The 26,493-nt window shown below is 42.0% G+C and overlaps 1 protein-coding gene across 1 annotated transcript in view; it reads right to left on the reverse strand.

Moving 5' to 3' along the window:
• Window positions 1–12,240, reverse strand: part of phb2a (prohibitin 2a) — a 30,760-nt gene extending 18,520 nt beyond the window's left edge. Inside the window, exons 1-4 of the mRNA XM_060906455.1 lie at window positions 12,162–12,240; window positions 1,166–1,298; window positions 941–1,025; window positions 593–672 (exon numbers count right to left, since the gene is read on the reverse strand). Coding sequence (XP_060762438.1) covers window positions 593–672; window positions 941–1,025; window positions 1,166–1,298; window positions 12,162–12,182 — 319 coding nt within the window. The 5' untranslated portion in view covers window positions 12,183–12,240. The remainder of the gene's footprint in view (window positions 1–592; window positions 673–940; window positions 1,026–1,165; window positions 1,299–12,161) is intronic.
• Between the last annotated feature and the right edge of the window lie 14,253 nt (window positions 12,241–26,493).

Consider the following 26,493-nt stretch of genomic DNA (forward strand, 5'->3'; position numbering starts at 1 on the left):
AAATTCTAGACCAGGAGCTGGACTGGTTTAAATGAGGTGTACGAGAAGCCATCTACATCAGAACCCTTAAGCCGTCCCTGACCCGAGACTGGGGCTGGTACCAGCTTCCAGATATTTGAGATAACATTCTTTCGGGCATGCGCAAGGCATGCTTGAAGTGACGTCATTTCTCCCTGACGAAAACTCTGGATAGAGTTGAAAGCTTGGGTAAGCAAGCTTTTTATGCAGTACACAGTAATAAATAAATAAATAAATAAATAAATAAATTTTAAAAAAGGCAAAAATGTAGTGTCCGTGGGCCCGATAGTACCGTAACCGGAAGGTATGTAACTTTTTTGCTGTTGAAGATTACTGAGAAAATTTTTTACAGGCATATATGGACAGGGTCAATTTCTGGCCCTCAGTGAGACACATTTGGTACACATTAGTGATTTTCTGCTGATAGCATTCTGTTTTTATTTACAGTTTACACAGCATCCTGACTTTTTTGGAATTGGGGTTGTAGAATAGTCAGATTAAAAAAAAAAAAGGGCAAATGTGCATTCACTTGCATGAAGGGTGCCAATAATTCTTTTTCACATCACAAATGTACCTTTGCTTCCTGTGAGGGATGAAATCTTGCGAGGTCTGGCTCGGATGTCATATATGATTGGATACTGGAACCATGGTATCCTGGTAATAATAATAATAATAAAAGAATTATCACCAGGTTACATCATTAATTTCTATTTCTTGTATTCTCATAGCACATGCATGAGTGACTCTCCCCACCCAGATATTAAACAATTCCTGAATTGTGAAATGAAAAACGGATGCTTAGAAGAAGCACTCGACCATACATGGGGCTGGTGAAACCTATATAATAATAATAATAATAATAAATTCTAAAATGAACCTGCAGCCCAGTGTCTGAATATAAAAGCGAGTGATAATACGAAACCTGAAATGCAGCCCCTCCGCCAGCACCGTGTCCATCTGCATGCCTCCAATTCTGTTGAAAATGATGGCTCTCTGTCCACCTTCCACTGTGAGAACAATCACACAGGTGTCAGTCGACAGACAAACCAACGCCATGCACACAAGTTCTTTATTCTGCTGTATTAGTAGTGCAAAGTCCAATATTTTAACAAAAAGGAGATGGATCTCTGTTGTGTTGCTGCGATACCTGTGTATGTAGCTTCTTTGACACCGTAAGCCAGCGCTCCAGCACCGATGAGCAGTTTGATGCCAAGGCCAGCGCCTCTCGGGCTGCCAGAGGACATCCGGCCTGCGATCTGCCTCAGCTGCTGCATAAAACCCTGAGAGAGAGAGAGAGAGAGAGAGAGAGAGAGAGAGAGAGAGAGAGAGAGAGAGAGAGCACAAGCACAATGAGAGGAAAGCATAGGTTTTAGCCCTTTTGAAAAGAAAAGGACAAGATGTGATATGATAAAGAGAAATATGCCACCATTATCTTGTGCTCCTTTCTATTTGTTCTTGTGCACCTCTGGATCTATAAATATTTTGTATACGTGCTTATAATGTTGCATCATGTTTGCACTCCATCTTTTTTAGTTGCACTAATTCTGCTTTGGGTCACTTCTAGTGTCCGAATCCTAAGGGTGCTTTCAAACCTGAAGCGTTCAATCACTTTCAGACGTGAACCAAAACAACTGGATTGAGTGAAGTGAGTGCCACCGGTCGGAAGTCATTCAGCTCTCTGGGCCGGTTCTTCTTAGGAACTGGAACGATGCATGATGTCTTCCAGAGGGTGGGCACTCTCCCCAGCTGCAGGCTGAGGTTGAAGATACAGTGGGGCAAAAAAGTATTTAGTCAGTCACCAATTGTGCAAGTTCTCCCACTTAAAAAGATGAGAGAGGCCTGTAATTTTCATCATAGGTACACTTCAACTATGAGAGACAGAATGAGAAAAAAAATCCAGAAAATCACATTGTCTGATTTTTAAAGAATTTATTTGCAAATTATGGTGGAAAATAAGTATTTGGTCAATAACAAAAGTTCATCTCAATACTTTGTTATATACCCTTTGTTGGCAATGACAGAGGTCAAACATTTTCTGCAAGTCTTCACAAGGTTTTTACACACTGTTGCTGGTATTTTGGCCCATTCCTCCATGCAGATCTCCTCTAGAGCAGTGATGTTTTGGGGCTGTCGCTGGGCAACACGGACTTTCAACTCCCTCCAAAGATTTTCTATGGGGTTGAGATCTGGAGACTGGCTAGGCCACTCCAGGACCTTGAAATGCTTCTTACGAAGCCACTCCTTCATTGCCCGAGCGGTGTGTTTGGGATCATTGTCATGCTGAAAGACCCAGCCACGTTTCATCTTCAATGCCCTTGCTGATGGAAGGAGGTTTTCACTCAAAATCTCACGATACATGGCCCCATTCATTCTTTCCTTTACACGGATCAGTCGTCCTGGTCCCTTTGCAGAAAAACAGCCCCAAAGCATGATGTTTCCACCCCCATGCTTCACAGTAGGTATGGGGTTCTTTGGATGCAACTCAGCATTCTTTCTCCTCCAAACACAAGTTGAGTTTTTACCAAAAAGTTCTATTTTGGTTTCATCTGACCATATGACATTCTCCCAATCCTCTTCTGGATCATCCAAATGCTCTCTAGCAAACTTCAGATGGGCCTGGACATGTACTGGCTTAAGCAGGGGGACACGTCTGGCACTGCAGGATTTGAGTCCCTGGCGGCGTAGTGTGTTACTGATGGTAGCCTTTGTTACTTTGGTCCCAGCTCTCTGCAGGTCATTCACTAGGTCCCCCCGTGTGGTTCTGGGATTTTTGCTCACCGTTCTTGTGATCATTTTGACCCCACGGGGTGAGATCTTGCGTGGAGCCCCAGATCGAGGGAGATTATCAGTGGTCTTGTATGTCTTCCATTTTCTAATAATTGCTCCCACAGTTGATTTCTTCACACCAAGCTGCTTACCTATTGCAGATTCAGTCTTCCCAGCCTGGTGCAGGTCTACAATTTTGTTTCTGGTGTCCTTTGACAGCTCTTTGGTCTTGGCCATAGTGGTGTTTGGAGTGTGACTGTTTGTGTCTTTTATACTGATAACAAGTTCAAACAGGTGCCATTAATACAGGTAACGAGTGGAGGACAGAGAAGCCTCAAAGAAGTTGTTACAGGTCTGTGAGAGCCAGAAATCTTGCTTGTTTGTAGGTGACCAAATACTTATTTTACAGAGGAATTTACCAATTAATTCATTAAAAATCCTACAATGTGATTTCCTGGATTCTTTCCCCCCATTCTGTCTCTCATAGTTGAAGGGTACCTATGATGAAAATTACAGGCCTCTCTCATCATTTAAGTGGGAGAACTTGCACAACTGGTGGCTGACTAAATACTTTTTTGCCCCACTGTACGTTGGATAATCTGTGTGGTGTAAGAAACTTTTGCATCGCAATTAACTCTGGAGTGCCAGAAAATGCAATCGCCATGCTCAAGTGATTTCTGTAACTTGTACACGCACTTGCCAAAAGTTTGTTCCCAGTTTCTTGTTGCCATATTTCTAGCCAACATCTCCAGAACATTTTCAGTCCAACACAATGCAGCCAAATTTTATTTTGCTTTTTGGTCTGTTTATTTATCTGCAGTGTGAAACCAAACTAAACCCACCAAGCTAAATCAAAAACAGAATTTTCTTTCTTAGATTCATGGCCCTTTTCCACTACCCTTTTTCAGCTCACTTCAGCTCACTTCAGCCCGACACGGCTCGCGTTTCGACTACCAAAAAACAGCACGACTCGGCTCGCTTCAGCCCTGCTTAGCCCCTAAAACTCGCACCGTTTTGGAGTGGGGCTGAAGCGAGCCAAACCGAGCCGAGTGAGGCTGGGGGCGTGAGCAGACACTCCCCTGTGCACTGATTGGTGAGGAGGCGTGTCCTCACATGCCCACACACGCCCCGCGAGCACGCTGGGATCTGTAAACCCGGAAGAAGAAGAATTACGAGAATTTCTGAAGCCTTATGCGCCTCGCCTCATCTATACGCTCTTGCCAGTATCTGTTGGCGTTGTCGGTGACAGCAAGCCACAGAACCAAGACCAGCAACACTAACGACTCCATGTCCATGTTTATTGTTTACTATCCGGGTCGTGAGACTACCGCTTAAAAGCTCACTGATGTCACTGTTTGCGCTGCTTAACGACATCACGTGACGTCCACCCACTTTCGCTAACTCCACCCAATGTGTCCACCCACTTCCAGCCAGCACGGTTCAGCGCGGTTGTAGTCGAAATGCAACTCCAACAGCCCCGCTCAGCTCGACTCAGCACGGCACGGCTCAGCCCGACTCAGCCGCGTTTGTAGTGGAAAAGCGGCATCAGACTCAACAAATGGACAAATCACGGTTTACAAAATACAGACGAGTCACGGAATACGGATTCACGGAAGAAAAAATAATAATAATACAAAGTATGGATCTTTTATTCACGGATGTATGATATTTTCTGTGAAATATTAATTGTAAATTAATAAACAAATGTAGGCAAGATATTTTAATCATGAATTTCAGCAGTCCAAACATTTAATTGTTTTCGACTTCTTAATTTGTTTTAAGAAGTCGAAGACTTTGGTTTAATTAATTCGACGTGTCTTCCACACCTAATATTACAATAAGATCCAGAAAAGTTGCAATGCATACAGTGAAACAAATCTTTTGTCTTCGTATGCAATTGCTTGCAAATTTATTAGGGCATCTTTAGTCGGCCTTTCTTCCCTTTTGTTTTTCTCTTTGAGGTAATGGATTTGACAGATATTCCGTGGCATGTCGGTGATTTCTGCATTCTTTTCTGTGGCTACGGACTCTCTGTATAATTTATGGGCGCTTCGGTCGGTCCGTGTTGCTTTTTACCGTCTCCTCTATCTTTTTAATGACAGAAGGCTTTGGTCTTACGGATATATTTTTGTTTGCTTTCTATAATTTCCGTGTGCCTTCAGTTTAGATCTAGATTCATCACCAATGTGATGCAACACTGTGATGTTCTTCAAGTTTGGTGACAATGGGATGTAAAATTCTTTTCTACATCAGTCTTTGGGTGAAATATGTAAACTTCACCCCCTTTTGGCAAAAAATGGCATTTCAGAGTTGTGTTCTCTGTATATTTAATAGTTATTCCATGAAGTCAAGTCGCACATGAGCTGATAACCCTATAATCCATGTACAATGAGATTGAGTGCAATAACAGTTTTATTCTATCCACATTCACTGGATTTTGAGAAAGAGCTTTTTTTTTTTTTGCAAATTCAATAGCTAAAAACTTTATACAAAATATCCGACAAAATTTGTGCTTAGAATGTAAACAAACCGACGAAATGACAGGAGCAAATTGTGAAAAATGTGATAATTCTTGAAAAAAAAAAAGTTCTTACCATGAAATACTTTCATTCCATATTTTGTTGCTTTTTTTTATTTTTTGGGATTTTATTTTTGAGTAGAGTTTTTATTTCGTCCTCATTTAGTTCAGCAACACGCTCCGCCATTTTATTTTTCTCTACTCACGGTATATGAGCTGATAGCCTAGTAGTAGAGTAGCCAATCAGAGCACACGATTGCTCATATCCAGAGAATAATATCAGATGTTCCACATCTCTTATCAAAAAGACTCGTCTGCTGATTAGTGAGTATTGGCTCGACTTTATCTGGTGTTTCTACCTCCATCGTATAGCTACCATCGGCAAATAACATCACCGTGGAGACAATCTTTGTGACGTCTGGGTCATTTTTCCATAGACTCGTGACAACGTCTGTAAAATAAAATTAACCACCTGTGATAGACAGACATTTCAATTACATGAAACCTACGACAGATAACGTCGTAGGCGTCAAAATTGAGGTCAAGCGCCCAAAATATGCTACCAAAAGTAAAAAAAATATTGATTAAATAAACGTGACTGCATAAAACCCAATGTCTTGACTTTCTTCTTTAAAAACACCGAAATTAGCAAGAATTAGCATGTATTTCTCGTAATTGACGCGAAATCCGCACCATTCCCATGTTGTTCTGGGTTCGTTGAACTAGCTGTAAGCCTCACGCAGAGCATGAATTCTCCATCAATGGCAATCGGCATGCCATGATTTCATGGAGGAGCAAGACTTGCGTACTAATGACCAGAGCGGGATTTCCACATTAGGCCATCCTTAAAAAAAAAATCCATTTCCTGTCCACCGGGTGAGCAAAAAAATTCAGTCGGGAGGGAGGGATTTTTTTTTTTTATATGGATGGATAAGAAATCGCAATGCTGTGTTTGCTTTTTCTTTCAGTCCTTTTTTATTACAAAAGCAGACACATTTAATAAAATATGATGGTTTAATCAACTGAATCTTGTACAAAAACTTTAAGTTAGCATTTTAAATGCTGACTGCAACATTTGCAAAACTTTTACAAAGGTACTTAAAATGTCCGACACACGGACTTTTTGTCGTTCTAAATCGACCGTTAGGCCGAGTTCGGATGAAATTACACTATTAAAATGATCACTGAATGATTTGTTTTTCTGAATCTTTACTATTTTGTTGTTCGCTAGAATACCATTTTGCGATTTCACACTTAAGCAAATGTTTGAAAACTCCGGATCTCCTTCCTTCATGGTGGCTGCCATTTTTTTGTGCCGCACGGAGCATGCGCAGAGCTGATTCAATTCTATATTCTGCAAGGAATGCAGGGCTTTCCACAAGCGCCGGCTGCCGGCCATACAGCCCACTACACAATTAAGTCCAGCCGGCTACTGACTATTATTTTTGTAGCCCACAGGCTCTAAATATTAATTTTCGATTTTAATAAAATTAAATGCTTATCTAACGGACTGACAATAATGTCAAACTGAACCGCACTCATTTAAGTTGTGATTCGCGCTGTTTGTACCGATAATAACCACAAATTCCCCGCCGACTTCGTTGATCAAGGGAGAGTAACTCATCCGTGGCCCCGACATGCAGTGTGCGCGCGCACTCGGCGGACGCAGTAGTGTGTCAGGGCTGTCGGAGGGAACAGAAGCAAAGATAACGCTTATTTTGTCTCCGGTAAACCAGTCTTCTCTCGTTCAATTATGTGCTGGCATCAAAAGACATCGTTGGTTGTAAATGAAACCAAACTGAGTGGTTGGAGTGTATTTTCATACACAAACGGAGAAATGTTCGCCGAGTGTGTAATTGTGTAGCCCCACTGCAGACCGTTGTCGTTGTTAATTCATAGCATGCTCAGTTGCATGAATGTGTCATGCACTGAAAATAAGAGATTTACAAGCCAGGAACGCCTCATGATGCAATACGCAAGAAAAGAAAGAAGATTTACTGCCATTTTACTTTGTATTTGAGTAAAGTGAATAAATAAATGGTCTGTGGAAAATACATTTAATCCTGGGAACTGCGTGCACAGGAGTTTATTTTGTGTTTACTCCCCCCCCCGGCTGGCAACTTATTTGTCATGGCTGGTTAGTATGAGCCTTAGTGGAAAGCCCTGGGAATGCGTAAATGTCAAGTTCGATTTTAGATTTACGAACCCGAAAAAAATGTCGAAAAACCGGCGTTAAAAAAAAAAAAATTTCAACCGCACAAACGGCACTCACCCGGCCGGTGGACCGGAAACGGAAAATTTTTTAATAATGGCCTTGGGTGAAACATCTTTTATATTGTTTTATGGTGGTTGGCAAACAGCTTTTAGGTGCATTACCGCCACCTTCTGGACTGGAGTGCGAACCAGAATGTTTACTACCCTATTGTGCTAAATTTTCCTAATAATTCCTGTATCATTTAAAAACCTAAAAATAGCCCGATATCCCATATTATATGACCTCAACTGCAATATCTCTCTGATACCTAGTGTCATATGATTTAAGTCAGGTAAAAGACTGAATAAGAGAGAGCTATTCAGGACACAGCTGTGACGGATATTCCACACAGCTTGCATCTTAAATACACACAGTTGTGTAAGTGTGGGTGGAATCAGTGACTTGGAGTTTAGTCCTCTTGTTGATGATGGTCTTAGACACTGGCCTTTCATTTAAACTAAGATCTTTTACCTGACGACATACTGTGAATTGCGCTGCCAGTTCTGGTGATGTGACTGACAAACCTTGTGTGTCGCAGGTCTGCTACAGGTTTGTCTCTTTGATAGCAACAGTGCAGAACTTGGTTTTTCATTTACAGGCTCCTTTCCTCCAGGTTCTCCTCGGGCCCCAACACATCTTTTAAATACTAACTAACTGTATTCTAATTATTTTTGTCATGTACATCAAGAGGGATTAATGCTGTAGACATTTTGCAATAAAGGTAAAAATAACATTCATAGATTTCTTTATTTATTCATAATTTTGTAGCTAAAAAGCAGCAGCAGGTTTAAAACACAGAGCGCTGGGAAAACAGCACTTTGCGCGTGCAGAAAAGCCCAAATTATACTGTATCACGACGGAAAAAGCCCAAATTCAGAAATACAGGGTGTAGCCCAAATTATGTAACTGAAAGACCTGATAGATCGTCTGTATGAAATCTGTAAATTACTAGCATCTGTGATGCATCCATATTAAAATCCGCAATCACGAAAGGTATGTTATAACCTTTTTTTTTTAAAAATCATATTTCCCTAGTCCGTGACCGATCGGACAAATAGGTGTGAAGGGTCCGAAAGCTTCTCAGTACACTTCCTTGTTCAATCAAGTACCAGGAGGCACCTTACAGCTCCTGATTATATGGGTTTCCTCAGGGTCCTCCAGTTTCCTCCAAAAACTTTGCCGGGTTCAACCATACAGTGGTGCTTGAAAAAAAAGTGTGTGAACCCTTTAGAATTTTACATATGTCTGCATAAATATGACCTAAAACATCATCGGATTTTCACACAAGTCCTAAAAGTAGATAAAGAGAACCCAGTTAAACAAATAAGACAAAAATATTATACTTGGTCATTTATTTATTGAGGAAAATGATCCTATATTACATATCTGTGAGTGGCAAAAGTATGTGAACCTCTAGGATTAGCAGCTAATTTGAAGGTGAAATTAGAGTCAGGTGTTTTCAGTCAATGGGATGACAATCAGGTGTGAATGGGCACCCTGTTTTATTTAGAGAACAGGGATCTATCAAAGGCTGATCTTCACAACACATGCTTGGGAAGTGTATCATGGCACGAACAAAGGAGCTTTCTGAGGACCTCAGAAAAAGTGCTGTTGATGCTCATCAGGCTGGAAAAGGTTACAAAACCATCTCTAAAGAGTTTGGACTCCACCAATCCACAGTCAGACAGATTGTGTACAAATGGAGGAAATTCAAGACCATTGTTACCCTCCCCAGGAGTGGTTGACCAACAAAGATCACTCCAAGAGCAAGGCGTGTAATAGTCGGTGAGGTCCCAAAGGACTCCAGGGTAACTTCTGAGCAACTGAAGGCCTCTCTCACATTGGCTAATGTTCATGAGTCCACCATCAGGAAAACACTGAAGAACTAGAAAAGCACTCGGAGAGCGCAGACCTCCGCCAAGAATCCTTTAAAAAATTCCAGGATCCAGAAGGTGATCCGGATCGCCGCCAAAATTTAATGGATTGTTACTTGTACCCAGTCACACCTCTGGAAAAAACTTCAGAGCAATCCTTTCATAACTTTTTCTGTAATGTTGCTAACAGACAGACCAACCAACAAACAAACAAAGCAACGCTACCAAAAACATAACCTCCTTGGCGGAGGTAACAATGGTGTGCATGACAGGGTTGCAAGGAGAAAGCCACTGCTCTCCAAAATGAACATTGCTGCTTGTCTGCAGTTTGACAAGCCAAAAGGCTATTGGAAAAATGTTTTGTGGACGGATGAGACCAAAATAGAACTTTTTGGTTTAAATGAGAAGCGTTATGTTTGGAGAAAGGCAAACACTGCATTCCAGCATAAGAACCTTATCCCATCTGTGAAACATGGTGGTGGTAGTATCATGGTTTGGGCCTGTTTTGCTGCATCTGGGCCAGGACGGCTTGCCATCATTGATGGAGCAATGAATTCTGAATTATACCAGTGAATTCTAAACTAGCGAATTCTAAGTGCCCTGTCACACTACGACGTTCTCACCAGCGTTCGAGTAACGTGTTGCGAAACGCAGAGGAACGTCGAGAACGTTAGAAAAAAGTTACAAGAAAGTTAGACGAGCGTCGGCAAACGTTGGGGAACGTCGAGGGACGTCGGCGAACGTTGAGGGTGAAAAATAGTTTTGGGTGTGCACAAAAATTCAGGACGTTCTATCAAAACGCTACTTACACGTTAGAGGAACGTTACACGAAAGTTTGCGGGCGTTACTCGAAAGTCAGGACGTTCCCTGGATGCTAGGCGGACGCCGGCCCATCAGGGTCGAGTGTCCAGCGCGTGCCTAGCGCTTGGGTAACGCTTGCCTAACGCCTGTGTAACGTCCATCGAACGTCTGTCCAGCGTGTCGCCAACGTTTTTCAGCGTTCGTCGAGCGTTCTTAACGCTCATGTAACGCTCTTTCAACATCTTTCTAACGTCTGTCAGCGTTCTGAATTTTTCCAGCGTCTGTGTAACGTCCATGTAGCATCCTTGTAACGCGCCTGTAACCTACTGGTAGCGTTCAGGAGCATTTGGCAGGCACTGGCCAGAAATATATTTAAAGGGGCTTGCAGAGGCCACCGACAGTCCTGTTGGAACTTTCACAGAGTGAAGACTTCAGAACAATGACCGACCAAGAGAAACACCAGTATGCTGTTGCTGCTCTCATGCATCACAACAACCTGGTTGAAATGGTGGTTGAAATGGAAGTGATGCACTTTGGCCAAAAGCCTCCCCTTTTATACTGCGCGTCCAGCCGCAGGTTGGCGAAACGTAACAGGAACGTCACACAAATGCTCCACGCGTTACTCGAACGCTACAGGAATGCTAGGCAGACGCTGTGGAAACGTCGAGAAGGTCAGCTAGACGCTGGACAAACGTCGAGAACGTTACCTGGACGCAAGGCAGACGCTACCAAAACGCTATGATAACGCTATCAAAGCGCTGTGGACGCTATGAGAACGCTAGGTTTTGCTGCTATTTTCGACCACAAACGTCGCCTGACACTGAGGGAACGTTGGCTGAGCGTTACCCAAGCGTTACAAGAACGTTACAACATCGTTGACCTAGAAACTTAATTTGAAGAACGTCGACGTTCCCCGGCGTTTCTCAAATTTTTAAAAACGCAACCAAACGTCGAACAAAACGCTATAGTGTGACAGGGCCATAAAGGAAAATGTCAGGACATCTGTCCATGAACTGAATCTCAAGAGAAGGTGGGTCATGCAGCAAGACAACGACCCTAAGCACACAAGTCGTTCTACCAAAGAATGGTTAAAGAAGAATAAAGTGAATGTTTTGGAATGGCCAAGTCAAAGTCCTGACCTTAATCCAATGGAAATGTTGTGGAAGGACCTGAAGCGAGCAGTTCATGTGAGAAAACCCACCAACATCCCAGAGTTGAAGCTGTTCTGTACGGAGGAATGGGCTAAAATTCCTCCAAGCCGGTGTGCAGGACTGATCAACACTTACTGGAAACATTTAGTTGCAGTTATTGCTGCACAAGGGGGTCACACCAGATACTGAAAGCAAAGGTTCACATACTTTTGCCACTCACAGATATGTAATATTGGATCATTTTCCTCAATAAATAAATGACCAAGTATAATATTTTTGTCTCATTTGTTTAACTGGGTTCTCTTTATCTACTTTTAGGACTTGTGTGAAAATTTGATGATGTTTTAGGTCATATTTATGCAGAAATATAGAACATTCTAAAGGGTTCACAAACTTTCAAGCACCACTGTATGGGTTGAACCCGGCACTTTGTGCTCACGCGCTCGGAGGTTAATTAACCCTCTGCTCTTATTAGCATAACTAGCTAATGTCCCCGGATACGCCGTTATCCTGATGTGTAACTCACTTTTACATGAACATCAAGCGTCCATTCCGTTTTGAGGTGAATTACACACATGTCTAAGAATTTATATTAAAATATCTTTATATACACACGCAATATCCCAGCTAAGCTAAGTCCCAGCTAGCTAATATCTCACAGGACACATTCGGCCGGAAATGATAAACAAATTAAACAACACTTCTACATTTACAAATACATTTAAACATTGCATACAATTATAAACATGTGTATAAATCACATTTCGAACTGAACTTACTCCAGGTTCTTTCCCAGCCATGCTGCCTCTTCTATTACTCTCAGCCTGACACTCCAAGGTCACGAGAAATCACTTCCGGTTCAACCGAGGTGCATGACGGGAACTGAAGTAGCACCAAAAGACATGAGTTCAGAAGGGATCACCCCAGTGGATAGGGACAAATCTAGAATATATGTGAGACTGTGTACTGTGTCTCCGAGATAGTTAATCAGTCTACACTGAAGCCATAAATAATTTTTTTAAAGTAACATACAGTAAATAATACATGGATAAGTTTAGTCTTAATACGTAGAGATACTATATTGTAATGTACTCAGTAGGTAATAGAGTTACCAGAATGACTGTTGACACTCACCTGCGACTTTATCATCATTTTTATGGACCTGCTCTCAGTGTAGCCTCAGATTCTCATTCTTTTCTGACAGGATGTAGCTCGACACCAAGTTTCAGGCATGAGATCTTAGCTTTTCTGCTCACCACGGTTGTAAAGAGTGGTTATTTGAGTTACCATAGACTTCTTTGAGGGCTGTCATGAATATTTCCTGGATGGACAAAGTTACCAACTTAGCAATCCTGCATTGTGCTGGACTAGCATCTATGGAAGACATCTTAAAGTGCCATTCCACCACTGGATGTATTCTTTGGCATAAAATACAATATATTTTATGACAACATGACTAGACAGAGAAATCTTTTGGCTTCAAAATGATATATCAAACATAATTTTTTGACGACGACAAGTATATTAATTTTGCGACCAAAGTCACCTACCCTTTTAATTTCCGCGCGGTAGTGAAACCTGATGTCATCGGCAGGTTCCCCTTCTTGTGTACCACGTGTCGGTCTATTTTTAGACCAGGAAACCCCCAAAGTGAGAGAGTCATTTCTCCTCGTATATGGGGGCCAAAAAAATTGCGAAAAATTTTGAGTTAATCTTTCAGTTAGCTAGATTTATTGGTATTAGCTAGATTTATTGGTATTATTTTTATCGCGTTCTATCCGCCATTGCTGATAATATGTGCCACGTCACACGTCACGTGGTACACAAGAAGGGGAACCTGCCGATGCCATCACGCGCGGAAATTAAAAGGGTAGGTGACTTTGGTCGCAAAATTAATATACTTGTCGTTGTCAAAAAATTATGTTTGATATATCATTTTGAAGCTAAAAGATTTCTCTATCTAGTGATACCATTTATATATCTCATCTCATTATCTCTAGCCGCTTTATCCTTCTACAGGGTTGCAGGCAAGCTGGAGCCAATCCCAGCTGACTATGGGCGAAAGGCGGGGTACACCTTGGACAAGTCGCCAGGTCATCACAGGGCTGACACATAGACACAGACAACCATTCACACCTACGGTCAATTTAGAGTCACCAGTTAACCTAACCTGCATGTCTTTGGACTGTGGGGGAAACCGGAGCACCCGGAGGAAACCCACGCGGACACGGGGAGAACATGCAAACTCCACACAGAAAGGCCCTCGCCGGCCCCGGGGCTCGAACCCAGGACCTTCTTGCTGTGAGGCGACAGCGCTAACCACTACACCACCGTGCCACCCCATTTATATATGTTGTCAAAATATATTGTATTTTATGCCAAAGAATACATCCAATGGTGGAATGGCACTTTAATTAAGAAGGGCCTCAGATGGCTAGGCCATGTACACAGAATGGAAAATGAAAGCCTTCCAAGACAACTGTTGTATTCTCAGCTCTGTGAAGGCAAACGAAACCAAGGGAGACCTAATCTTAGGTACAAGGATGTGGCAAAAAGAAACATGAAATCACGAGGAATAGATATTAAGAGTTGGCACCAAACAGCGATAAACAGGGCTGCATGGAGAAGTATCATTAAACCCAAGTCTATATCATAGCACAGTCCTTGTCGTTTTTGACCGACTGCAAGAGAGAGAGAGAGAGACAGACTTCCTGTCAACTCAAACCAGCCTGGCCATTCTCCCTCGACCTTTCTCATCAACAAAGTGTTGATCATCTACCTCCAGAAGATCTCATCTCATCTCATTATCTCTAGCTGCTTTATCCTTCTACAGGGTCGCAGGCAAGCTGGAGCCTATCCCAGCTGACTACGGGCGAAAGGCAGGGTACACCCTGGACAAGTCGCCAGGTCATCACAGGGCTGACACATAGACACAGACAACCATTCACACTCACATTCACACCTACGCTCAATTTAGAGTGACCAGTTAACCTAACCTGCATGTCTTTGGACTGTGGGGGAAACCGGAGCACCCGGAGGAAACATGCAAACACGGGGAGAACATGCAAACTCTGCACAGAAAGGCCCTCGCCGGCCATGGGGCTCGAACCCAGGACCTTCTTGCTGTGAGGCGACAGCGCTAACCACTACACCACCGTGCCGCCCCTCCAGAAGATGTGTTTTGTTTTTTGCACTACTGTATGTAAACTCTACAGAATATTTTATGACTTTATTTTCAGAAGGTTAATAACCAGTTTAGCTCACGCTAATCTCACATTGGGCCTTTAAATGTGACTTATGTTTTATACCGGATGCCCTTCCTGACGCAACCCTCCCCAACCTCTCCAGACTCGGGACGGGCACTATGTATGTACTTAGCACCCGGAGGAAGCCCACACAGACACAGGGAGAACATGCAAACTCCACACAGAAAAGCCCCCGTCGGCCGTGAGGTTTGAACCCAGAACCTTCTTGCCGTGAGGCGACAGTGCTAACCACAAGGACTACACCAAGGACACACAAGGACTACACCACCGTGCTGCCCAAACATTGTACACAAACATCCCAGGTTAACAGTTTACTAAACAGTTTCTGAAACACCCATCTGGCACCAACAACCACAACACAGTCAAAGTCACTGAAATCACATTTTTCCCCTTTTCTGCTGTTTGTTTGATTTGAACATTAGCTGAAACTCTTGACCTGTATCATTCTGCATGATTTCATGCATTGCACTGCTCCTGTATGACTGGCTGACTGGATTATTGAATGAATGAACAGGTTTACAGGTCGGGTGTTCCTAATAAAGTGGCCAGTGATATACTGGCTGTATATCATTAAGAAAAAAGAGAAATACAGTACAGCTAAATGTTTAGTAAGAACTAAACAGACATCGTGCCTATGATCCATATAGTCACACAAACCTAAAATGATGAAGTTATATACAGTGGTGCTTGAAAGTTTGTGAACCCTTTAGAATTTTCTATATGTCTGCATAAATATGACCTAAAACATCATCGGATTTTCACACAAGTCCTGAAAGTAGATAAAGAGAACCCAGTTAAACAAATGAGACAAAAATATTATACTCGGTCATTTATTTATTGAGGAAAATGATCCAATATTACATATCTGTGAGTGGCAAAAGTATGTGAACCTTTGCTTTCAGTATCTGGTGTGACCCCCTTGTACAGCAATAACTGCAACTAAACGTTTCCAGTAAGTGTTGATCAGTCCTGCACACCGGCTTGGAGGAATTTTAGCCTGTTCCTCTGTACAGAACAGCTTCAACTCTGGGATGTTGGTGGGTTTCCTCACATGAACTGCTTGCTTCAGGTCCTTCCACAACATTTCGATTGGATTAAGGTCAGGACTTTGACTCGGCCATTCCAAAACATTCACTTTATTCTTCTTTAACCATTCTTTGGTAGAACAATGTGTGTGCTTCGGGTCATTGTCTTGCTGCATGACCCACCTTCTCTTGAGATTCAGTTCATGGACAGATGTCCTGATATTTTCCTTTAGAATTCACTGGTATAATTCAGAATTCATTGTTCCATCGATGATGGCAAGCCGTCCTGGCCCAGATGCAGCAAAACAGGCCCAAACCATGATACTACCACCACCATGTTTCACAGATGGGATAAGGTTCTTATGCTGGAATACAGTGTTTTCCTTTCTCCAAACATAACGCTTCTCATTTAAACCAAAAAGTTCTATTTTGGTCTCATCCGTCCACAAAACATTTTTCCAATAGCCTTTTGGCTTGTCCACGTGATCTTTAGCAAACTGCAGAGAGCAGCAATGGTTTTTTTGGAGAGCAGTGGCTTTCTCCTTGCAAACCTGCCATGCACACCATTGTTGTTCAGTGTTCTCCTGATGGTGGACTCATGAACATTAACATTAGCCAATGTGAGACAGGCCTTCAGTTGCTTAGAAGTTACCCTGGGGTCCTTTGTGACCTCGCCCACTATTACACGCCTTGCTCTTGGAGTGATCTTTGTTGGTCAACCACTCCTGGGGAGGGTAACAATGGTCTTGAATTTCCTCCATTTGTACACAATCTGTCAGACTGTGGATTGGTGGAGTCCAAACTCTTTACAGATGGTTTTGTAATCTTTTCCAGCCTGATGAGCATCAAGAACGCTTTTTCTGAGGTCCTCAGGAATCTCCTTTGTTCATGCCATGATACACTTCCACAAACATGTGTTGTGAAGATCAGACTTTGATAGATCCCTGTTCTTTAAATAAAACAGGGTGCCCACTCACACCTGATTGTCATCCCATTGACTGAAAACACCTGACTCTAATTTCACCTTAAAATTAACTGCTAATCCTAGAGGTTCCAATCATGGTTTTGCCACTCACAGATATGTAATATTGGATTATTTTCCTCAATAAATAAATGACCGAGTATAATATTTTTGTCTCATTTGTTTAACTGGGTTCTCTTTATCTACTTTTAGGACTTGTGTGAAAATCTGATGATGTTTTAGGTCATATTTATGCAGAAATATAGAAAATTCTAAAGGGTTCACAAACTTTCAAGCACCACTGTATGAATATTCTAAATTACTTTATACAATATATTTTAAAATAAACACATTTAACATTTAACATTAATCATTCTGTAATGGTAAATATTGTTCTTCTTTGAAAGAATTAATAATTTTCGAAGGCATTTATACAAGGACATCAAAAGACATGCTTTTTTGTTTGCATCCAACAGAGGGCAGTATAACCTAGCTGCTTTGTTTAAAGTATTACTGTATGTGCAAGTGAGGTTTGTAATTCCTTCGTTTACACCATGCACACATTCACACACTCATCCCTACTTTAAAATTTAGATTCACTAATTCACCTCCTCTCATGGTTATGGGTGGTGACATTATAGTTAACATTATTTTTGGATTCTTCTCTCCTGCATCCTGTATGTTTGCAGTACTACTATCATTTAAGCAGCTCGACTGACTGTGTTAGCATATTTATCCTGTTACACAACAAACTCCAACCTTTTAATAACCTTTAACAACATTTTAATAACCTCATCACCTCCCTGTTTGCACTGAATCAGTCCCAGATGGACAGATGGCCTTGAGATTGATATATATATTTGCCTGTAGCGCCGTGTCTGACACCATGTCTGACATTTTGACCACTACATCTGCCAGCCATGTCAGTCCAATCCTTCACTGTTCACAGCTCACAACCCTCCATAGATAGTCCAAGCTTTGTGAGATCACATGGAGGTTACCCGGTACACACTCTTACACACAAATCCCACATTGTGGCATCTGCCAGCTTGGGTGATTAAAGCCTTATCTGATTTCTCAGAAAATCCACCAGCTTGTAAAACATTAAGCTTAATGACAACACTTTTCACATTTTTTTTCCTTGTGCACTTTGATGAAATTTCGAGCCTTGAAATAAACAAATCGCCCAACCATGTGCACTGGCATATCATTTTGTCGCAAAGAGGTGTAATATTTCAAGTTTATTTGTATAGCGCTTTTAACAATAGACATTGTCCCAAAGCAGCTTTACAGAATCTGAATGACCCAAGACATGAGCCAATTTTATCCCTAATCTATCCCCAATGAGCAAGCCCGTGGCAACGGTGGCAAAGAAAAACTCCCCCAGAAGACACGAGGAAGAAACCTCGAGAGGAACCAGACTCAAAAGGGAACCCATCCTCACCTGGACAACAACAGACAACATGACGATAACATCTCATCTCATCTCATTATCTCTAGCCTCTTTATCCTTCTACAGGGTCGCAGGCAAGCTGGAGCCTATCCCAGCTGACTACGGGCAAAAGGCGGGGTACACCCTGGACAAGTCGCCAGGTCATCACAGGGCTGACACATAGACACAGACAACCATTCACACTCACATTCACACCTACGGTCAATTTAGAGTCACCAGTTAACCTAACCTGCATGTCTTTGGACTGTGGGGGAAACCGGAGCACCCGGAGGAAACCCACGCGGACACGGGGAGAACATGCAAACTCCGCACAGAAAGGCCCTCGCCGGCCACGGGGATCGAACCCGGACCTTCTTGCTGTGAGGCGACAGCGCTAACCACTACACCACCGTGCTGAAATTTTATCGATTTCAAAACAAAGGATTTTATGTGAGTGACACAAGTCTGCACCGCATTTATTACACTTGCATGATGCTTTTGAAGTTTGAAATAAATTATTTTTTAATACGATTTTTTTTAAACCTAATCACCTGTGTATTTATACTAAAACAATTATCCACCACAGGCTTGGTGAATATCAATGAATAATAAGCTCGACTTCGTCTCAGTTATTATTTAAATAATATTATCTGGCGTTGAGTGGTCTATCAGATATATTCCATTCAGTTAGCATGATATTGACCGAGTCTAAGATGAGTAGCTGAATGGAATATATCTGATAGACCACAAAAAAAGCCAGCCAATATTATTATTATTATACATACACATTCCTTTCAGGTGTTCAACGTGTCTTTCTCTTTCAAAATTCTCTCAAAATCTTCTGTATTTAACAAAGCAAACCTGGCGGCCATGTTTGTTTACAAATTGTCCCAGTCGCTCGCTAGCGCGGAAGTTTTACATCTCCGATGAGTCACGTCATGTTGTCTTGACAACCGTGCAATATCGTAAACCATATTCAACGCTCATTCTTCACTGGGTAGAGTGACGTAATACACGTCGGATAAGCGATATGCTAACAATATTGCATGCTGTCAAACCAAATGAACGAAACCCGCTAGAAAGGAATCGAACGCATGTTTTTATTCCATTGAAATGATACAATACAGCATGCATAGCCAATCTACTAAACTAACACAGAATAGGTGAACACAGTCAGATAACAAACCACTGACAGACAAGCGCGAAGACAGGACTAGAATAGAAACCAACCTCCAAGTCATGTGCATTACGACGCAAAAGATCGAATCCTACATCGAAATCCTACATCCTAGAACTACCAGAAAAAGTGTCCTGTATGTATAATAATCACTGATATTCAGTTCACCTTCAGCGAATAATTGTTCAGTAACAGCAGCTGACCATACTGCAGCTGCAAGTCACAGGTTTATATTAATACAAAGTCCTTCCCACGTCATGTGGCGGCATCAATCTCAGTTTCCGTAGCCCTCAGGCTCTTGCCTATTACATAGCTAGGGTTACAGTGGGGGGGTGGGTCTTCTGGTAACCGTGAGAGTTTGACTCCCCACTCACATCTCTATTGCAGCGTGCCTTGCCAGACGGCAGTAGGTACCATTTTTAGGATGGTCTTTGATATGACCCGACCATGAGTAGAACTCACAATCTCCTGATCGAGAGGCGGACACGCTAACCACTAGGCCAACTTGCAGGCTTATATCAATACACTCATCCTAATTCTTTATCATTAATATCATTATCATTTCTGACAACGTCTCTAAGGAGACCTTTATGTAGGCTTGTATTTATGGAAGGAGTCTCCAGTATCAGAAGTTTGTAACAGTACAGAATTTGTATAGAAAACTACCCACTGTGTTCAAAAAGACTGAAGACTGTTGTCTCTTCCAACACAGGCTCCTTTATGTCCATAAAATACAAAGTGTTATTTTTTCTTTGTTATATTTGTTTTGGGAAGCAGCTTTGGGACCAAAAGGTTGTCAGTTTGATTCCCTAGACCAGCAGGAATGGCTGAAGTGCCCTTGAGCAAGGCACCTATCCCCAACCTTCTCCCCAGGCTGCTCTGGGTGTGTTGTACATCACTCTGAATAAGAGCATCTGCTAAATGCTTGCAATATAATTTATTTCTTTAACATCTCTGTGCTTAGACAGTGTTACTTCCTCGTTTTTTTTTTTTTTAATAAAAGTGTCTGTCAAATGAGTACATGTAAACAGAAATATTACATTAATTAAAAGGGTTTTAAAGAGTCTATATTTGTTTTAGGACAGAGAACATTCTCATTATTATGAGTCGATGAAGCATAAAAGATTCATGAGGATTTTGCAGCATCACTCATTTTGTGTTTGGATTGGATTCTGCCTCACTTGGATCTAAACATTAGCCAAATGAAAAAAGTGAAGTATTAAGGGATTTTTTTTCAGCACACAGATCAATAGTGTAAATGAAACACCAGCGATTGTTACTAAGTGGTGCTTGACCTCACTTTCCCCTTCATCCACACTGCTGCTGTATCCTTAGGGAATGTGAACGGCACAACTGGGACCCAAATCCCACATTGTCACGTTGTGGGGGTGTTACATCACAAAGCTTCCATCAGAAAAAGACAGAAACAAGAAGAAAGGGTAAACGTACTGAATATCTATCTGATTTTATGTAATACAGAATAAAGGAAACCTTTTGGGACTTTTACTTTTCCAGGTTTCCAAGATAAAAGTAGTTGGGTTTTTTTGCTCAGGGGGACGAGCCAAATGTGCCCATATGTGCCCATGGTCTTCTATTCCTATCATTGTAGGGATATTTGGTCCCTACAAAGAGATAAAAACACATTTTCTCTTTTTCTTTCTCAGACACACAAACCTCACCATTTTGCGCCCAACCAGTCAGCCTTACGCACATTTTCCTGTCTCCCAGTGGCACGTGGCAGACTTGTGAATGCCGTGCTAAGCCGAGACGATGGTGTGAATGTCTGTACGCTGCTCGCTGTGTTGTCATTGCACGACCTCGGAGCAGTTTGATACCAACCCATCTGGAGCCTCCCAGACTGAGCAGTAAAATTGGCATTCATTTCCATACAGTTTTATGCTGAAGGCTTTTTGACCTCATGTCAGAACACTCAGAATAAATACAACCACAAATACCAACAGTGTCAAAACACTACTGTTTATTAATATAAAGAGACCAGCTCACTATTCCCAGAATCCTCTGCGCTAAGTAGCGAGTCTCCATTTTGAGTGCTAGCGATATTCCATAAACAATCCCCAACATTTCCTAGGTCACAGAGCTTATGTGTAACTGTAACGTCAAATTGAAGATATTTTGTCAAAGGATTTATATTTATACTACTAAAGGAAGGCTGTATGTGTCTCTGTCTGTCTCTCTGTTCACCTGTGTAAATCGACATGGCTGGACGCAAATACTCCATACTTTGCACATGGACTGGTGACACCCCAGAAGGCCCCAAGACAACATTTTAGATTTTCCAAAACATGGGATTCATGCTAATTCAACACCCTATTCATTTCCTATAGGCTACATGCTCGCGCTAATACACTGCGCGCAGCCTTGGCGGGGAATCCCCTCCCCAACATTCTACGCATCTAGGATTAGCCAAGATTGACTGAGCCATCTTCAAAGTTGTTTAATCCAACACACTATTCATTTTCAAAACATAGGATTAGTTCTAATCCAACACACTATTCATTTTCCATTGGCTACATGCTTGGGCTAACACACTGCGCATAGCCTTGGCAGGGAATCCCCTCCCTGACATTCTACGCATCTAGGATTAGCTAAGATTGACTGAGCCATCTTCAAAGTGGCTTTAATCCAACACACTATTCATTTTCAAATATGGGATTAGTTCTAATCCAACACACTATTCATTTCCCATAGGCTACATGCTCGGGCTAAAACACTGCGCACAGCCTTGGCGGGGAATCCCCTCCCCCACTCACCTAAGAGTTTCGATTATGCAGGACCTCGCAATCAACGTTCCTCTCCAGAGACTTCTGCTACGACTGAGTCTATGTCACTGGGGAGACGCGGCAAGCAATTTTCGTCATTTTGACAGAACACAGTGAAAACATACAGTATGCATCACATGTGTCCACTCAATTCTCCACTGGGCCTTCTAGACCTGTGTTATACAAAGGTACCATTCAGAGGAAATCAGGTTCACGGGCAATAAATATTAGTTTTAAATTGTTTCAAGCAATCCATTCTGATTTTGTACAACCCCGATTCCAAAAAAGTTGGGACAAAGTACAAATTGTAAATAAAAATGGAATGCAATAATTTACAAATCTCAAAAATTGATATTGTATTCACAATAGAACATAGACAACATATCAAATGTCAAAAGTGAGACATTTTGAAATTTCATGCCAAATATTGGTTCATTTGAAATTTCATGACAGCAACACATCTCAAAAAAGTTGGGACAGGGGCAATAAGAGGCTGGAAAAGTTAAAGGTACAAAAAAGGAACAGCTGGAGGACCAAATTGCAACTCATTAGGTCAACTGGCAATAGGTCATTAACATGACTGGGTATAAAAAGAGCATCTTGGAGTGGCAGCGGCTCTCAGAAGTAAAGATGGGAAGAGGATCACCAATCCCCCTAATTCTGCACCGACAAATAGTGGAGAGATATCAGAAAGGAGTTCGACAATGTAAAATTGCAAAGAGTTTGAACATATCATCTACAGTGCATAATATCATCAAAAGATTCAGAGAATCTGGAAGAATCTCTGTGCGTAAGGGTCAAGGCCGGAAAACCATACTGGGTGCCCGTGATCTTCGGGCCCTTAGACGGCACTGCATCACATACAGGCATGCTTCTGTATTGGAAATCACAAAATGGGCTCAGGAATATTTCCAGAGAACATTATCTGTGAACACAATTCACCGTGCCATCCGCCGTTGCCAGCTAAAACTCTATAGTTCAAAGAAGAAGCCGTATTGAAACATGATCCAGAAGCGCAGACATCTTCTCTGGGCCAAGGCTCATTTAAAATGGACTGTGGCAAAGTGGAAAATTGTTCTGTGGTCAGACGAATCAAAATTTGAAGTTCTTTATGGAAATCAGGGACGCCGTGTCAATCGGACTAAAGAGGAGAAGGACGACCCAAGTTGTTATCAGCGCTCAGTTCAGAAGCCTGCATCTCTGATGGTATGGGGTTGCATTAGTGCGTGTGGCATGGGCAGCTTACACATCTGGAAAGACACTATCAATGCTGAAAGGTATATCCAGGTTCTAGAGCAACATATGCTCCCATCCAGACGACGTCTCTTTCAGGGAAGACCTTGCATTTTCCAACATGACAATGCCAAACCACATACTGCATCAATTACAGCATCATGGCTGCATAGAAGAAGGGTCCGGGTACTGAACTGGCCAGCCTGCAGTCCAGATCTTTCACCCAGAGAAAACATTTGGCACATCATAAAATGGAAGATACGACAAAAAAGACCCAAGACAGTTGAGCAACTAGAATCCTACATTAGACAAGAATGGGTTAACATTCCTATCCCTAAACTTGAGCAACTTGTCTCCTCAGTCCCCAGACATTTACAGACTGTTGTAAAGAGAAAAGGGGATGTCTCACAGTGGGAAACATGGCCTTGTCCCAACTTTTTTGAGATGTGTTGTTGTCATGAAATTTAAAATCACCTAATTTTTCTCTTTAAATGATACATTTTCTCAGTTTAAACATTTGATATGTCATCTATGTTCTATTTTGAATAAAATATGGAATTTTGAAACTTCCACATCATTGCATTCCGTTTTTATTTACAATTTGTACTTTGTCCCAACTTTTTTGGAATCGGGGTTGTACTTTTATAGCTTTGTAATGGATCAGAACCGGCCTTGGCTGTCTTACAAGAGGCCACGAAGGAAAGAAAAGATAAGGTATATTGTTTTGAAAGATTCCACGTATGACACATAGATGAATAAAAAGTTTGAGATATCACTAACAGAGGGATCACGAACAGTGAATTTGTGGAGATTTTGCTGCACAGAGAGCTAACAGCTCCCCCCACAAACACTGGGGAGAACACACACAGAAACTAAGAGCAGGTAAGAGCTCAGGAGTCTGACTGAGTTATGGTACGAGTCAGATGGGAGACAGTTGACGTAGCACGCTCGCCCTTTTTTTCAAGATAAATCTTCAAAAAAGTAATGATAGGAATGTTACGTTGCTGCACGCTGACTGTCCCAAAGGGACTGAGCACACCAATAAATAAAATCCCACTTGTGTTCTTACCCTGAGCCTGCTGTGTTTTCTGAGCTCTTACACACATGATCTGTATTTATAGAAACAACACTCAGTTATTACTGATCTATGTAAATAATTAAAGTTTTAATGGTGTTTGGTCGAACTGCAAGTCCATTTTTTTGAGGTGGAATTTTATAACTGATTATTTAACCAGATTTAGAGCATAGAACCTTTCCTGCTGCTGCTGTGTGAGTCGTTTACATCAACATTTATTAACTATGATAAAGAGCCAGACATTTGTGTAGCATTTTTAAAATGGTTTATTCATTCATTTTTATATGTTGGTTCGGGGGGCGGTACGGTGGTGTAGTGGTTAGCACTGTCGCCTCACAGCAAAAAGGTCCTGGGTTCGAGCCCAGCGGCCGGTGAGGGCCTTTCTGTGTGGAGTTTGCATGTTCTCCCCGTGTCTGCGTGGGTTTCCTCCGGGTGCTCCGGTTTCCCCCAAAGGCATGCAGGTTAGGCTAATTGGTGGCTCTGAATTGACCGTAGGTGTGAATGTGAGTGTGAATGGTTGTTTGTCTCTGTGTCAGCCCTGCGATGACCTGGCGACTTGTCCAGGGTGTACCCCGCCTTTCGCCCGTAGTCAGCTGGGATAGGCTCCAGCTTGCCTGAGGCCCTGTAGGACAGGATAAGCAGATGGATAGATGAATGTTGGTTCGGTGTGACGGAAGGAAGACCAGGACCCTCTGTGTGCTCTTCCACTGACTCTGTAGGCTGGGTGATACCTTTTTGGTACCACTCAGCACAAAATTAAATGTTACAGAAAAATGTTTGGGTGGCACGGTGGTGTAGTGGTTAGCACTGTCGCCTCACAGCAAGAAGGGTCTGGGTTCGAGCCCCGTGGCCGGCGAGGGCCTTTCTGTGTGGAGTTTGCATGTTCTCCCCGTGTCCGCGTGGGTTTCCTCCGGGTGCTCCGGTTTCCCCCACAGTCCAAAGACATGCAGGTTAGGTTAACTGGTGACTCTAAATTGACCGTAGGTGTGAATGTGAGTGTGAATGGTTGTCTCTGTCTATGTGTCAGCCCTGTGATGACCTGGCGACTTGTCCAGGGTGTACCCCGCCTTTCGCCCGTAGTCAGCTGGGATAGGCTCCAGCTTGCCTGCGACCCTGTAGGACAGGATAAAGCGGCTAGAGATAATGAGATGAGATGAGATGAGATGAGATGAGATGAGAAAAATGTTTGTATGTTAGTAAAGCAGCATATTACGTCAGAGACACTTTTCAGACACAGAAACATCATGAATGCTTCTGCTGCAAAAATAAGAAGCAAGTGTGACAAAGTGTCCAGAAGAACCGTGGCTGCTTCTGCAAGATACTCAGTAAAATGTGTCTTTACTACAAGTGAACCTGATTTCTATTTAACTACATCCAATTACAAACCACTTCTTCAGCTCAAACAGACCTTCTGATGACGTCGAATGAACCAGTGCGAGTCAACAAAGCAAAATGTGAAATGTACCAATTACATTTCACTTCGTAATGGAGTTTTATTTAAAGAGCTTCTCATTAGTTCTCTACTGAAGTGTAATTATTGCCTCTGGAGTAAGAGGAAAGCTTCAATTCTTTCATTTCAAGTCTGAGCCTTGATTCAGTTTTCACACTGAGGATAAACAGCGCTGCATCTGTGCCAAGTGGCACCCGAGAGCATCGATGAGTTTGTTTTGACTCTCATAAAAACTCTCGTGAAAATGAAGAGGGTCTCGGAGGTGCAGAGGAAGTGAAGCTTTTTAAATTTGTCTGAATTAACAAGGATAAAAGTTCAAAATCCATTAACATCCATTTGACATGTATTCATGTAGACATGGCATCATGAAAGACTTTTTGGCTCATTTGGCAATAACCTGTGGCATTTCTTTTCTTTCTTTTTTTGTAGTAGCTTGATTTTTTGTCATAAAGTCTACAACAAGGTGCTTAACAAATTTAAAGAGTCATGTAGGGATAAAGCAATGTGGGTCCTTTCACTTTTTTTTTTGGACAGGACATGTTCAATGCTGATATGAAAAAAACCAACAACAACCAAACAGTGAATGAAAGCCACTGTGACCAGAAAAATTCAGACAGGGATACTTATAAAAGGAGGAGGTCACTTTTAAAAGATTACGTGTAAAATCTGTCCTGCCAATTGAGAAAAAATATGGGGAAAAAAGGTCAAAGCA

This window comes from Neoarius graeffei, chromosome 23, assembly GCF_027579695.1.
Source record: "Neoarius graeffei isolate fNeoGra1 chromosome 23, fNeoGra1.pri, whole genome shotgun sequence".
NCBI lineage: Eukaryota > Metazoa > Chordata > Actinopteri > Siluriformes > Ariidae > Neoarius > Neoarius graeffei.